This window comes from Euleptes europaea, chromosome 4 (genome assembly GCF_029931775.1).
Source record: "Euleptes europaea isolate rEulEur1 chromosome 4, rEulEur1.hap1, whole genome shotgun sequence".
In the NCBI taxonomy this organism is placed as follows: Eukaryota; Metazoa; Chordata; class Lepidosauria; order Squamata; family Sphaerodactylidae; genus Euleptes; species Euleptes europaea.
Window position 1 is genome coordinate 19,739,682 of NC_079315.1, and position 16,830 is coordinate 19,756,511.

General features: G+C 46.3%; 1 protein-coding gene across 1 annotated transcript in view; it reads left to right on the forward strand.

The window, feature by feature from the left end:
- SLC49A3 (solute carrier family 49 member 3) overlaps window positions 1-4,322 on the forward strand; it is a 42,139-nt gene extending 37,817 nt beyond the window's left edge. The window contains exons 8-10 of the mRNA XM_056848260.1: window positions 368-525; window positions 1,815-1,927; window positions 4,141-4,322. Of these exons, the coding sequence (XP_056704238.1) occupies window positions 368-525; window positions 1,815-1,927; window positions 4,141-4,310 (441 nt within the window). The 3' untranslated portion in view covers window positions 4,311-4,322. The remainder of the gene's footprint in view (window positions 1-367; window positions 526-1,814; window positions 1,928-4,140) is intronic.
- Window positions 4,323-16,830: the final 12,508 nt, after the last annotated feature.

The following is a 16,830-nucleotide window of genomic DNA, read 5'->3' on the forward strand; positions in this document are numbered from 1 at the left end:
GTCCTTATATCCCTCAAACATTCGATCTAAAATTACGCTGCTCAAGATCAATGGATCAAGGAGCTTCTAAGGGAGAAAGGAAAGTTATATTTATGGTTTTATGATTTCTGTGTTCTGTTGATGTTAGCCACCCTAACCCTGGCCTCGCCCGTGGATAGAGGGTGGGGTATAAATTGAAATATAAATAAATAAAATGAAGCATGAACCGAATGTAACTTGAGAAGAGGCTTATGCACAAGCTGTGCTCAGATAACCAGGCTTTGCCACAAACTGGGAGGCATGGGATGGGTACGGGCACATGTGGGACTTCCCCAAACAAAGAGAAGTGAGATGCATACCTAGCACTCTATGTGGACTCTTCCTCCAGGTGTCTCAGTTTAGGAACCAGGCCTACGCATTGGCGGCGATCAGCTCTGTCTTTGGTTTCTTTGGATTTGCCATCTATCCCGCTTCAATGGAACTCGCTGTGGAATGTTCTTACCCTGTGGGAGAAGGGACATCGTCCGGGCTGATTTTTGTCGCTAGGTAAGAAGCTGAACTGGGGCGGGCTGTCAATGCATTCACTAAAAGTGAGCCTCTTCTTCTAAGCCAGTGCTAACATTCAGTTCCTCCCCCTCTTCAGCCAGTCGTTGGCAGGTTTTGCCGAAACCTTGCAAACTGAGGCTTGCCGGCAATGAACTCTCAATTCCTCTTCAGTCCACACCAAGCGTTATCATAGTTAAGCATAGTACTTTGATGCATACCACAAGGGCTTATTATAGGAGGAACTTCATACACACTTGGGACCAAAATACTGGGAAATATACCTCATACCTGGTTAAACAAGCTGTCTTGGGTTCAAAGGATCGGTCACGTCTGCTTGTCTGGCTCATGCCTTTGGCTGATACTTTCTCATCCTACTGCTGGACTTCTTCCATTTCCTTTTCTCTGGCCTGAACTTATGGTCAATTTATTCCCTTAGTATTCTGAAAGAGGGAGGAAATTGCTATCTCCACCATTCATGATCTTGTCTCTTTCCTTTCCCTTTTTTTTTTAAACAGAAAGCCCTTCCCTCAAAAGGAAAGTGCTCCAACCCCTCGATCTACTCAGTTGTTCGTCCAATTCTAGTGTGGTTTCTTGATGAGGTGACCAGCAGAAGTAATTGTAACATCCACAAACACAGCACCATTATTTTTTTTGCTACTCAGGAAATGCCCTTTTCAAATTTTTGCAAATGTCTCCAGATTGGAAGGGGAGAGGGATGGAAGAATACAGTTGCCCCAAAGTCTTGGGATCTGGTAGCTAAAGAACTGCAGTCCTCAGCTGGCCATGTGATAAGGGAAGGATATACATCAACATAACAGGAAACTGCCTCATACTGAATCAGATCATTGGTCTATCAAGGCTGCCTTGAACCACAAGGAACGGTGGGATATAAATGTTTTAATAAATAGGCGAGTATTGCCTACTCAGACTGGCAGCAGCACTCCAGTCTCAAGCTGAGATTTTTCACATCACCTACACCAGTGCTGCTCAACCTTTGGTATCTTATGTCCTACCAATCATTCTATCAAAGGATCTGAAGCCCAGCATGGTAGAAACAAAAGGCTCACTGTACCCAAGAGGGGCATTTAAATGTTCGCAGGCATTCTCTTATTATATTTATCATTTATGGCAAGTTTTAAGGTCATAACACATTTCAGGAGCACAGTGAATGAGGTGTGTTTTTATTATTGTGTTTTTACTTTGTGAGCCACCTGGAACAGGTTCTCTGGAGAGGAGGCCGTGACGTTTTTCTGAGTAAATAAATAACAACCCATTTTGTTTTTGTACAGCCAGATCCTCGGAGTTATTTTTATGGTCTTGCTCCAAAGCCTGGCTGTGGAGACAAAAAACGCCCCATTCTCTACTTGCACATTAGCTCAAGGAGGAGCCCTGGATTGGTCAAGTGAGTGCCACCTTCTGCATTACAAACTAACATTTCCACCTAATTTTGGTGACTGAATCCTAGCTGGAGTTCAGAGGCAGCTTCTCTCTTCCTCTCCATCCAGCATCCTGGTGATGGGGGCTACTTGAAGGAAGCGTGTTGGCAGGATGTTCACTAAGTGTCAATGGGGTTTGGAGGGGGAGACCTCCTCCAATTCGGTTGGCTAGAAGGGATGTTTTGTGGCCCCAGAAGGTCGGAACACAACCAGTGGGTTGAAATTAAATCAAAAGAGTTTCTGTCTAGACATTAGGGAGAATTTTCTAACAGTTAGAGCAGTTCCTCAGTGGAACAGGCTTCCTCGAGAGGTGGTAAGCTCTCCTTCCCTGGAGTTTTTCCAGCAGAGGCTAGATGGCCATCTGTCCGCAATGCTGATTCTATGACCTTAGGCAGATCATGAGAGGGAGGGCACCTTGGCCATCTTCTGGGCATGGAGTATGGGTTACTGGGTGTGTGGGGGGGTAGTTATGAATTTCCTGCATTGTGCAGGGGGTTGGACTAGATGACCCTGGTGTTCCCTTCCAACTCCATGATTCCTATTCTATGAAAGCAGGTCACTGTCTCCATCAAACATGCTAAAGCGATCTGAGGAGGGAGCAACTGTCTCACAGGAAGAAGAGCAGCTTCCTCCCAAGTTGCATGGGAGGAACATTCAGGTCTTACTGAGCACAAGACCTGGTAATCTTCCACCACAAGCCAAGTCCTTCTCAGAACTTCCTCCGGCAAAGAGCTAGGCTACACTAGCAGAAGTGTGTGCTGTAGATCTCACTGGATACTAGAATGATTCTTGTTGGGTTCATACCACGAGTATTTGAGGGTGGTTAGGTCGAATTAGACTACTAGCACAATCTCCCCCCTGCAGGCTTCATGACTGAGTGGGGAGTTGAATCCAGGCCTTCCTTGCCCTAATGCAAAACCTCCATGCAGTTCATCATGCTAGAGATGCTAGTTTCCCTTTCACGGGAAGTTGGATTTTTTTAATATACAGAAATCTTTGAACGCGCAGTCACCCAGCTGTGGTTCAAAGGGGTCCATTTCTGTTAAGTGGTGCCATATGACTCCCCTGCTCAAATAGTTTGGCTCTTCATCCTTGATACTAAAAATGGAACCTCTGCCCACAAAAGACTTGCACACATTGGACTGCAGCCTTACCACAACAGAGTCTGAACCTTAATTGCAACAAGAGCAGGGAGGGGCACAGATGGAAACAGTGAAACAGTTTGATAGGGCTGTGAGGTGGGGAGGGGCTGTGGCTCAGTGGAAGAGCCTCTGCTTTGCATGCAGGAGGGCCCAAGTTCAATCCCCCAGCATCTCCAGTTGAAAAGGACCAGGCAGTAAGTGATGCGAAAGACCTCTGCCAGAGACCCTGGGGAGTCACTGCCTGTCTGAGTAGACAGTACTGACTTTGATGGACCAAGGGTCTGATTCAGTACAAGGCAACTTTATGTGAATCTTTGCTCATTCGTTTCTCAGCACCACGCATGCTGCATTTGGTAAGATGGTAAGAAATATGGCCCCACTCACAAAACCTGATACGGTTGTAAAGAGTCTAAGGTGCACTACTCTCTTGTTTTTGCTCCAGCTGAGCCATCTTTGTGCAAACTCCAGCGGCATTCTACCACTCGATGTATGAAGTTGTAGTCCTCCTGTGTTCATGGCTGTTTCTAACCACTGAAGGGATCAGGCCCACAGTCATAGGACCCAGGTGGTGGAACGTTGTGGGGACTGGAGGGCCAAGGAGTTGAAATTGTTCCCCCGTTCCACATGAGCAGCTCCCATGAGGGAAGTGGGGCAGTTTTGCCCCTATGTCCCTCCTCATTCTAGGGAGCCGACCCTCATAGCAGATCCTGTGACCCCCAAGGGTGATCTTTCCAGGAGTAAGAGGGAGCCGCAGTAATGGAGGGGAGTGTGGGAAAACTCCATGTGCCATCCACTGCATGGATGGTGCCATACTGCCCAGTTTCTCTATGCAGTCTGGAATTTTGCTGAAGATACTTAATTGGCTTTGGCTGCACATTCTAGCACATTTAAGCTTTAATATTCAAAATAAGGGAAGCATTAATAAACAAGGTTATGTTGTTAGGAGGCAAGCTGTTGGCTTTTCATTCTGCCTCCGTACCACAGATGCTCATTTCTAAGAAACTGTTGATTTATTTAAAAAAAAAACTATTTTACAGCTCCGTCGCTGGTGCTAGCGGGACTCTGCAGCCTGCTAGCCTGTTTCTACGTGGTGGGTTTCCATTCCAGCTACAGGAGGATCTACGCAGAGATGTCAAACAGCTGTTCAATCAACAAAGCAGACGATTACATTACAGAAGCTGGACAGAAAGAAAAAGAGACTGATTGAACTGTGGACTCACCCAAGGGCCTAAAAACACTGGATGCTCCCCAGGTCTCAAGTGCCATAACCTGCATAAAATTGCACAGTAAATTGTACTTTGATGGTAACTGGCTTGGAGCAAGGTTGCTTTTTCTCTAGATGCATGCCCACCCAGGGCAGCAGCCTCCGGGAAGCTGTCTGCTTGGCGGGCAGAAGCACGACACCTATTTGGCGATCCAGGCAAGGCAAAGAGAAGGGGGTGAAACCAGAAAGAAGAGCGAGCAAGCAAGGGGCAAAGTCAGGGTGAGGAAATACTTGCTTCTGCCTCATTGCACGCGCATGCACGCACACACGAATAATAAATGGAGACGGTGGAGAGAGACCTGCCCGGAGGCATGTCTTTGCAGAGGAAAGGAGCAAATGATCCGAGGCAGAGAGATGCCTGGCTGCAGCTCATCACCACGCAGAAGTAGGGCAAAGCTCAGGGCCAAAGCGTGAAGACAGGAAGGGAGGCCTTTGACCTGTTTTTGCTGCAACTTGTGATGGAGCTTCCTGTCCAGAGGGGAAGCCATTGAAATGTAAGTGATGGAGGGCAGTATCACCAGCAGGTGGAGACATCTGGTCTCACCAAATCTCCCCTAGAAAGGCCCTCTCCCACAGAAGCTGCCAATGCAGCCCTTGGATAAATGTACACCCCATGCCCCCTGCCTCACTGACCAGGCCGGCCACGTGGTCCTCTTGGGAGAGGAACCCGTCAGTCCCGGTCTCCGCCTTGTCTGCCATGGCGCCCGTCCTCCGTTGCCTCCCCGTGCAGTGGGGATAGAGAAGCGGAGCGCTGGGACCACTCGCAGGCCGCGTTCATTCGATGTCCGCCGGTGGGGGGAGAAGAATACAAGTATAGGTGGAGGTTTCCCTCATGGCATGGGTTGCTGCCTTCCCTTAGCATGGCAGGAGGGAAACAGGAGAGCTGGCGATTCCAGGCAGTAAACAGGAAATGGAAAACTGAATCTTGTTTACCCTAAGTGCCAAAAGGGAATCATCCATCTCTCAAGATGTCCTCCCCCTCAGAATGAGAACTATAGATCATCCTAATGGTCTCTTCTAGAGCTGGAGCAACAAAAAGAATCCACCCTGTTACCTGTGGTTTGATCCATGATGGCGGTGGGACCAGAGTGTAGCAGTTGGCCAACCAACAACTCCTTCCCCTTGTATGTACATGATGCTGAAGAGTTAGTCACCAGAGTCCTGCTACGTCAGGGCCTGCTTCAGGATCATGCCCCAAGCCTTAAACTCACAGGACAGCTGAGATAATTAAATGGGGAAACCTTGGTGTATGCCACCCAGAGGTCCAGGAAGGCCAACAAATGTGAGAAATAAGGATGACGAAAGTACATTATTAAGTCATTTCAGTTACAACTGTTACATGATCCATATTATGCAGTCACTAGAACTGGTAGGGAAGGGGAACAAACATCTATAGAATGGGTGGAGCAAATGTACATTCTCCTCTACAGCAGGTTGGCAAGTACATTCAGAGATGTTATTGGCCCAAAGAAATGTTACGTTTGCTCTTCTGTTCACACATACCTGTGTATTTGTGGGCTTTAGAGGGGAATCTTTTTAAGTTCATCTTCAAAGGATTTTTACTTACCCAAGGTGACCAGGTAACCGCTATTTACAAGCACACCCATAGCAAAAAAAATAAAAATCACAATAGACAAACATCCAGGATAAAACAGAAATCAGCTGTTATATTTGTCACAGACAAATTCTAATCAGAAGTCCAAGACTCACAAAGCACTTAATACAGAATCTCAAATCAGTGCAAAATATACAATCAAAATGAAAATCCCAAACACAAAATACATAGCAAAAATATATACAGAATCTCCCAAAGAATATGTTCCGAAGACAACCAGATATTTAAATACAAAAAAGAAAGAGCACGCCATATAAATTATTATTTTTTTACAGTTATTACGATTCAGATTTGAGAATTCAATAGACAACAGGTTTCGCAAGGCAGGCAACTAGAAACTAGATACACAATAAAAACCCTGTTTAAGACTGGAAAGGGACAAGTAAACAAAGGTATGTTGTGCATTTTTAGCTTCTGTTTAGGCACAACAACGCGGACACAGTGCTCACCCAAAGCGTATATTACAATTACTCTTTGGAGAATTATGAAGCAAACAAACCGCACAGAGCAAGTGCTACACAACAGGCAAACGACTCCAGGTTGTTGGCTTACATCGCAGCATAACCTGGGACAAGTTTCAAGGGACTAACCACGACGTTTTGCTCAGCTTATTGAAAAGTCTAGACCAATGGAGGCTAGCATACCTCAAACTTTCTGAATGCTGCCCCCCCCAAGCTGATTTAAGACACTTCTCGAGCTTTCTTTGGCAGGTGAGCGTGTGGAACACTTGCACAAAACCGCCTGATGCACTAATCCAACTCTGGAATTTAAAAGAAGCAGCCTATGATTCGCCATCGTCGACTTCTTAAGCCAAGTCAGCCATGAAAGAGGCAAGGGAGAAAAGGACTGCGTCCAGACATAGTTGGATGCTCCTTGCTCCTCTGCAGTGTTCATAGTAAGCTGGGAGGCAATTCTTCTGCCTGCTGCAGGATGCTCCCCCTCCCAATCTTCCTGCTCGCCCCCCCCCCCGCAGCAGTCCTGTGCTCCCAGGGGACATCCCCCATATCCAGTGCAAGAACCACTGCACAAGTATTTCACAATCCAGTTAAAACTCACCATCTCAGTGAACACTGGACTAGAGAATATAGTTTGGCCAATGTCTTAATAACAGACCTCTCTCCCCTTTTTCACAGACAGGAATCAAAACCAGTTACCCACACTAACCCTGAGGGGGTCTAGGGATCTCCCATAGAGAATTCCCAGCACCCTCACCCAATTACTATTTCCAGGATCCTTTGTGGGAAGCCACAAGAGTGAAACTGCTAGAGAAAACTCAGTTTCCTTGCTACCTTCTTTTTGTGAAACAGAGCCACCTATGATTGATCTTAAACTGCGCTAATTCGTATTTACAACACATGGGTCGAAACATTTCTATATTTTCACAGTTTTGTTTTTCTGGAGCACTGAAAGTAAGACATTTTTTCATTTGTACGTATTTGGCCAGGTGTGGCAAAATGGGAATGGGTTCAAGAAAGGCAACTGAAGTAAGACTGATTTGCTTTGGACGGAATGAAACAAAAACGAGGGCAGAATCTTGTTGGGATCAAGCAACAGGAATCAATTCAGCGCAGTGGCCTTCCAACTGTGTTCCTCAGTTCCTCGGGGGAATCCCTCAATGAGATGATCAGTAATGCTACATCAAACTCCCTGAAGAACAGACTGCGCATGATTACTGACTTCTCTCTCTCTGCAACGGGCAGCAGCAGGGAGTGGGTTGGATCCACTGCTGGGTCTTCCCCGCTTTCCCCTCCCTCAGAAGTCCCTTTCAACCCCAAGAAAGTTGGTGGAAGATGAAGGAGGGAACAGTTTTGCCCCTTTCTTCTCTTCACTGCAGTCCACCGACCCATACGGCTATTACTCCCCATGGGTCCAGTAACCCTACGAATCAACCTTCCCGGGGTCTGCTAAAGGGAGGGGGAAAGCAGGGAAGAGCCACAATCCTTGCTAAAGCAGATTGATGGATCCTACCCCATTTACGATGTGTTCGGAGCTCACGGAAAGCAACAGCAAGGCCTGCTAGTGGGCCTGGGCCGGCTTAACCACTGACTTGGAGCCACGAATCTAGGTAAAAAAATTCATATGCAAACATTTAAATCTAGGCAGCTATTTGTATTCTCGTTGGTAGAGAAGTGTGGAAGACGAGCATGGTTTAAAGAAAGTTGAGTGCAACTGTAAGAGCACAATCTATACAGCTTCCGCCTCCCTGAAAGGGTCACGTCACACATGCTAGATTTCTTACATGGATATCCCTCTCTATTGTAGGAAGCGGCATGTAGTGTTCTGCATACGCCGTCATTGTGAGGAACATTCATGTTCATTTACACATCAAAACAAATGGCCACCAATTGGGGTTTCGCACACGGGAAGACTACAAGGGACGCTGTCTCATGCAACAGTGTGCCCGTGGGAAATTTCCTACACAGAAAATATTTGTGTAGGACATTTGGTATACACTGTACTCATCCTCCAAGATGTTCCAAGAAATAGAAATGCAGCATTAAAAGGGATTTATATATATATATATATATATATATATATATATATATATATATATATATATATATATATATATATACACACACACACACACACACACACACTGACGAATGTCTGTATTCTGATGAGAAAAAAAAACTGAAATAGATTAGTTACTATACATTTGTTTACATGATGAACGTATCACCACATGATGCGTACCACCGCATCAACACTACTATAATTGCATATAAAAACCTTCTTTATAAATTATCTTCAGAAAATATAAACCTTCTCATAAGAAATATTCTATTCAATATTTGTGTCAGTACAAACTTTGCTCATTCTGTTCATAACAGAAAAGTCGGAAGCCACAGAGTTTTTGGAAAGGTTGTACTTAGAAAGGCCCGGTCAGGAAAGGAAACCATTCCATTCGTTGTCAAAGGCGGCACAGCGAAGCCTTCCTGTGGAAGCAGGGCGCTGCGGCGGAAGTGTACAATCAACAGTCGCCATCTTGTAAACATCAAAGCACTGGTCTAACTGCACACTAGTCACAAAAAACGACATCAAGTTTTGCTCCCGCGAGCAACGCAAAGGGCTGCCTTACATTCCAGCACAGAACTAAACAACAAAAACCACTTATTCCAGTATATTCACAGCCTGACTCACACCCCCGGGCCAATTTGAAGTACCGTATTTTCCAGCGTATAAGACGACTGGGCGTATAAGACGACCCCCAACTTTTCAAGCTCAAATATAGAGTTTGGGATATACTCGCCGTATAAGACTACCCTCTCCCATAATACTAGAAGGCGGGGCCATCTGCTCAAGCTGGAGGGGGAGAGATTCAAAACAGGTGTTTTTTTTTTTTCCACACAACGCACAGTTAAATGGTGGCCGGGTTCTGATCCGAGAGCGAGGCGAGTGGGTAGAAGCGCCCGAAGAGAAACCGAGGCACGCTGGGAAGTGTAGTTCGCGCTCTGCCCCGGCCGGGTTCTGAGCCCAGAGCGAGGCGAGTGGGTAGAAGCGCCCGTAGAGAAACTGCCTCTAGCAGTTGCAGCCGGGCAGATGATCACCCGTGAAAATCTCCTGCCCCAAAGAGTTTCTCTGACCCCATAGGGGAGGGGCTATGGCTCAATGGCAGAGCACCCGCTCAGCGTGCAGAAGGTCCCACCCCTATGGTGTCAGAGAAACTCTTTGCGGCAGGAGATTTGCACGGGTGATCATCTGCCCGGCTGCGACTGCTAGAGGCAGTTTCTCTATGGCAGGGGTGGGGAACCTTTTTTCTGCCAAGGGCAATTTGCATATTTATCACATCATTGGGAACCATACCAATGCCATACCAGTTGTAGATCTCCCAGCGGGGGGTGGGGGTTGGGGGGGGTCGATGCTAGGGAGGTTTTTGGGGTGGAAGAAAGAAAGAAAGAAAGAAAGAAAGAAAGAAAGAAAGAAAGAAAGAAAGAAAGAAAGAAAGAAAGAAAGAAAGAAAGAAAGAAAGAAAGAAAGAAAGGCCATTTATGCATGGGAGGTTTTGCCTTGGATTTGCTACTCTCTAGATGCACATTTTTCCCATTTGAATTCTCAAAACTCTGCATGGGATTTATTGTTGAGTTTTGAGAATTCAGATTGGGAAAATGTGCATCTAGTCTGTAGAGTGGCAAATCCAAGACAAAACCTCCCATGCATAAATGAAAGAAGGAAGGAAGGAGGGAGGGAGGGAGGGAGGGAGAAAGAGAGGGAAAGAAGAGAGAGAGAGAGAGAGAGAGAGAGAGAGAGAGAGAGAGAGAGAGAGAGAGAGAGAGAGAGAGAGAGAGAGAGATGGATGGGGGAGAAAGAAAAGGACAGAGTGTGACAGACCAAGAAACAGACAGAAAAAGAGGGAGAAAGAAAGGGAGAGAAAGGAGTGACAGAAAAAGGAAGAAAAGAGAGAAAAGCCTTCACACACACACACACACACACACACACACACACACACACACACACACACACCTGGCGGCACGCACAACCCCGCGCAACTGGACTTCAACTTTCCCGCCTCCCCACCCCACCCCCAGAGTGCCTAATCGGCTCCCGGGAGCGGCTGGCTTCTTCTTCTACCCCCCCTCACCGCCTGTCAGCTGTTGAGTGGCAAGAGGGAGGGGGAAAGAAGGGAAGAAGCCAAGCAGCTCCCGGCGGCGGAGTATCCGCATGGGAGGCGATTAGGCGACTCTGCAGGCGGGGTAGGGAGGCGGGAAGGGTGAAGCCCGGTTGCGCACGCCGCCGCGGCGTGCAGGAACAGCTGAGGCAGTGAAAGGGGTTTTTGAAGTGTGCCGCGACGTTCCTGCACACTGCGGCTGTAGGGGCAGCCTTGGGGGAAGCGTCTTTCTCCCTCCCCCCACCACTTGGAAGGAACCTGGGACCTTCTGCAAGCGGGTGCGTGCATGCGTGTGTGTGTGCAGGGGAGGGGGGGAGCCGAGAAGGAACATGGAATCCTTCCCGGTTCCCCCCCTCCCCTGCGCGCACACACACACACACAGGCACGCACCTGCTTGCAAAAGGCCCTAAGTTCCTTCCCGGTCCCCCCTCCCCGCAAACACAAAGGCATGCACCGGCTTACAAAAGGTCCCAGGTTAGTTCCCGGTTCATGCCCCTCCCTCGTACACACACAAAGGCACCCACCCGCTTGCAGAAGGTCCCAGGTTCCTTCCTACATGAACCCGGCCAGGCACACAGAGGCCCACTAAGACGGCGGCGCAGCCAGCATGCAGGCTGGCAAGGCCCCGGAGTCTCAACCCTGCCTCAACATTCTCCAGTCCGGCTCGGAATTCAGCACCCGCCCTCATACATCCGGCGTATAAGACGACCCCCGACTTTTGAGAGGATTTTCCGGGGTTAAAAAGTCGTCTTATACGCCGGAAAATACGGTACATCGATTTGAACCAACATCATCCCATTGGTGGCTTAAGCCATAGTATTTCGGCTTATTGGACTTGTAAGATTCCTGCCAGGAAGGGAAGTCTTGTAGATTACGCTGTTGAAGGATCACATTTAACAATTATGCTCATCTAGTCCCATGGAAATGAGAGGGCACAATGGTCTACGTGTTATTCGCTTCAGTGACAGTGTGGTGCAGATAATTCAATCAAATGTATATGGGGACTGTGATATCACTCCACAACCCTCTGATACCTACTGATACAGTGACATAGGGGTTAAAACATATACAGCTCAATGAGATAAGGCAAACCCGCATGCTCTTTACATTACAAAACTGGGACTCACACCTTTATGCATAGCCCATAAGGAAGCATAAAGAACAAGCAGTGAAAGGGCGGGGCTAGGCAACTCTATGCAATTCTACTGCTATTAGACAGGAAGCCTGTGCTTGTACTCAGCAGCCAATTACATTTAAATTTTAAATTTAAACATTTCAATGTATTAAATGCAAGTGGAGTCAACTACAACGGTAGTCAATATATTTCCTGTTCATCTCTTGAAGAGAAGAACGTCAGAGGAAAAAATCAGCTACATGAACATACTACAACTTTTACGGAAATACTACGCACCTGATCTTAAACTAAAATGCTTACGCTTTAATTGGTATAAAGGTTTGGAATGTCAAAAAAAATTTTTTTTTGAAAGAAATCATTCAGTTTACAAGTGCAAACTGGAGTAAGCATGTAAACAGATTCCTTTAAAAAAATGACATTCATAATTTAGGGCTGACATTTTTATTTCGATTTGAACAAAGGGCTTTGCCCAAAGGGCGATTCCATCATTATCATTTTGTCCATACTGACTAGGCAGCTTGGTCATATGAGTGTTTTGTACTTGGAGAATGGCCCACTGGGTTTTTCAAACCTTGGGAAGCCAACTCCTGCCTTAACTTTCCCACTGTACAGAACGGCAAAAACACAGTGGTGTAGCCACATCCACAGCAAAAATGTATGAGTGCAGACTTGGGCCTCATGTACAAAAACACAAGGCGGGGGAAACGGCCCTCAGCTTGGCTCTCTCTTCAACAAAGGCAGCGTATTAAAGCGCACACAATGTTAGTTCCCTACCAACTAGGATTTGCAAGTCTCCCCAACCTCCGATTTCCTTCCTGGCATTAACCACAGTTACCCATCGCCTGCACCAATGCCAACCATAATTCCCTTGTAAAACAGAGGTTGCGAAGGAGATTTGCATCCATGGTGGTTTGCATTAGCCACCTTTTGCATTAAAAGTAAGGTAAAGGTCCCCTGTGCAAGCACCGGGTCATTCCTGACCCATGGGGAGACGTCACATCCCGGCATTTCCTAGGCAGACTTTCTGTTTACGGGGTGGTTTGCCAGTGCCTTCCCCAGTCATCTTCCCTTTACCCCCAGCAAGCTGGGTACTCATTTTACCGACCTTGGAAGAATGGAAGTCTTCCTTGAGCCGGCTACCTGAAACCAACTTTTGCATTAGCACGCATGTAATACGAGGCCACGGCGCACGCCCCCAAAGGGAAGAGGAGGGGGCCATGTGATGATGAGGATGATCCCCAATTGCAAGCCAGGTATGAACAAGGAGATAATGTTACAGGTGCACCTAGTAACTGTTGGATAAATCGTTTGTAGGGAAATAGGTGCAACGGCATCTAACTACCTTCCCTGGAGGTTTTTAAGCAGAGGCCAGATGGCCATCTGTCGGCAATACTGGTTCTATTACCTTAAGCAGATGATGAGAGGGAGGGCATCTTGGCCATCTTCTGGGCATGGAGTAGGGGTCACTGGGGTGTGGGGGGGGAGGTAGTTGTGAATTGCCTGCATTGTGCAGGGGGTTGGACTAGATGACCCTGGCGGTCCCTTCCAACTCTATGATTCTACTAGGGAAATGGGTTGGATACCGCTGGAAAGATCCATGCACATGAGAAGTGTGTGTGGGGGTGGCAATTTCTGCCACTCCCACCCCTAGCAGCAATCCCTCTTGCAGCTCCTGGGGGTCCCCTGTCCCATATGAGCAGCATATTGGGGCATTTGGGGCTGCAGTGGGAGGGAAGAGGGGGGGGAAATCTTGCTTCCATGTAACAGAAGTCCTCCCTCCAAACATGGAAGTTTTGGACGGGATCCAACCCAGTGGAAGCCTCATCAAGTCTCAGCGCAAACAATGAACATTGGTGGGACACTGCCTACTTCATCTCTATGCAAGCACTAACAAAAAGGTGGAAGCACACAGCACAAGGCAGTAGAGGGAAGAAGCTTTTTGTAGTGCAAAGGAATACATCAACATTAATACCTAAGTGCATCAATACAGTGCTTTATAGGAAAGCACACAGTTCAACGATTAAGGATACAAGGCATAAGCTACAGAGTTCAATTCTTAGTGTCCCCGCCACTCAATCCAAGACACTTTCAACAGCATAATAAAAACAGCAAATACTTCCTTTTAGTAATGAAAATATATCCACAAGGCGACTGACGCTTCTCATAAAATACTCTGAATTGTGTCAATTGCTCATCCAGGCATTTTGAAATGCTGTGTGTTATGAAGCTGCCTTATACTGAATCAGACCCTTGGAACATCAAAGTCAGTATTGTCTACTCAGACCGGCAGCGGCTCTCCAGGGTCTCAGGCAGGGGTCTTTCAAATCACCTACTTATCTAGTCCCTTTAACTGGAGATGCTGGGGATTGATCCTGGGACCTTCTGCATGCCAAGCAGATGCTCTACTACTAAGCCACGGCCCCTCCCTAAATTCCTAAGAAAATGCAAAGGCTGTGAAGTGTTGCTGAGCTTGCCAAAACAAGACATGCTTTATGTCCAGGCCCGTGTAAACGTTTTTAGAAATCAATGAATAACATGTACTTAGAAATCACCGAGTAACTCTGCCAATGTACGCGACATCACAAAAGTCAGTAAGAACAGATTCAGTGCTCAAGCCTAGTGATACGCTTTTGGATTCAGCACTGCAGATTCCTTAGCAGTTGTAAGGGCAGTGGCAGAAAACCTGAACTGAGGAAAATGGGTTCTGCCTATCATTCCGTAACGGCCCTTTTCTGCATCTCCCAAAGGAAATCAGAGTAAGGCAATGTGTGTTCATTAAACCCAACTATGAGCATGATAAATCCATCTAAAGCTAAGCGTTACAAGTCCTGTTCGAGTTCAGTAAAAGGGTTTAGGAAAGGTTGCAATCTCACCTTTTAAAAAGAAATGGGACTTTAGCTGGACCCAACGGGGGGGGGGAGTGAGAGCTCTCATTCACCCAGCAGGATTTTTTTTTCTCTTTCTCCCCTCTGAACAGCAATTCAGCATGTTATATTGCAAGGGATGCTCAATTTCCTTTGTCTCAGAAGTGGGGTTTTTTCCATGTGACTTGGGGGGAGGCTTTTGTTAAAGAAAAATGCAGAACTATTTGGCCAGCTCTTTGAATCAGAGAGACTATATCTTGAAACCACAACAGTCTATCAAAAAGCATTAAAGACTATTGCTTAATCGACCCAGAGACCAACAGTGTCACCCTAAACAGAATTACACCCTTCAAAGAAGGCTATAACTCTGTTTAGGATTACACTGTCATTTAAAGCTTTAAAATCATCCTGGTTATATTATTATTATTAGGCTGAAATATCATCTGTATGAGAATTGAACAGATAATTGCAGAATTCCGTATTGATACAATGGATAATATGAAATCAGAAAAAAAAATCCTTGTTCCTTGGTATTCTCTCTCTCATTCATACCCGCTGCTGTGCACAGAGCACCAGAGTCCTAATGTTCACTATATTTTTACTTGCATGAACACATGAAGCCGCCTCATACTGAATCAGACCATCAAGGTCCATCAAAGTCAGTCTTGTCTACTCAGACTGGCAGCGGCTCTCCAGGGTCTCAGGCAGAGATCCTTCACATCACCTACCTGCCTAGTCCCCCCGCCAGCTAGACTGCCCACTCTCCCCCCCGCCGGCCCCATTTCACTCCCCCCTCCTTCCCCCAGCCCCATTTCACCTCCCCCCTCCTTCCCCCAAGCCCCATTTCACCTCTCCCTCCCCTCCTCCCTCATTTCACCTCCCCCACCTCTGGCCTCCCCTCGAAAGCTCAGTTTCCTGGTCGAAGCAATTAAAAAAAACTGCTCAAGAAGTGTGTGTAAGATGATGTTTGTTTAGAGGCACGAAGCTGGCAGATTACATGAGTAATTAAACTGAAGAATCCCACCATGTGGACCTTAGCAACAGCTACAGGCATAGCTATCTTTAAAAGGGGTTGAGACAGATTCATGGAAGGGCAACGTCTACTAGCCATGGTAAGTAAAAGGAACCACCATACAAAGAGGGCAGCAAATCTCTGAAATGCCCGGTGCTAGGGGATGACACCAGGTGAGGGACTTCTGTGCCCTGTTCGTTAGCCCTCCAAGGCAACTGGTTGACTGCTGTCTGAAACAGGATGGTGGGTTAAATGGATCTCTTGTCTGATCCAGAAGGGCTCCACCTATATTCTTAAGAGTTGACATATGAAGGATTCTGCTGGACCGTACACAAACATGCTGCTACTTAGAATCCAATCTGAAGGTATTAAAAAAAAACCATACTGAAGTCTGCTGGCTATCAAAAGGCAACTGTGTGAGATGCTTTTACAACCTTTTTAACACTGCTGTGGAGTTTTTTGAAGAGACTAATGCTTTGCTCAGTGATGAAGTCAAAGAGATCAGGCATGACATTACTTATTTGCAAAGTTCAATTAAAGGAATTTGCAGCTGCAAGGAAGTGAGGTAAATCTTATTAATGCCCAACCTGTCACCTCTATGTTTATTTCAAAGTTAACTCTATTCAAAGGCAATATCACGATCGATACCAATTTCTGAACCTAGCAGAGAAAGGTGGCGTACAAGATCTGCAAGTTTTTCTGTGACCATTTGGATATGCTGAATGAAGATATGTCTGAGCAATTTGAGAATTCCAGATTGGGTGACAAATCCATTCTCAGATACTGAGAAAGTAGGGGAGGAAGAACTACTTGAGCTACAAAATGACATTAAGCTGAAGCTAAAGTTTAAGAAACTGTACCAAGGGTTTTGGTTACAAAAGGAAATTTCTGATCACTATCCTGCACTATGGACTGCGGTTAAGCAACTCTTCATTGCATTTCCGACATCGTATTTGGTGTAATGTGGTTTTAAGTGTGGTCATCCAACTTTTCTCCAAGCAAAGAAATTGACTCCAGATTATGAAAAGATGTGATTTAAGACTCCTGCTGTGACTTTAAACCAGACATTGTGAAACTGGTATCACTTCAAGCCCATTAATCGTGATAAGAATTTACTGAACAGTGAAGTAGTTACTAAATGCGGTATCTAAAATTCTTGCTAAACAACTATCAAACTTTGAAAAGCCAGTATCACTAGATCAAGTTCATCAATTTTTTTGAATAAATC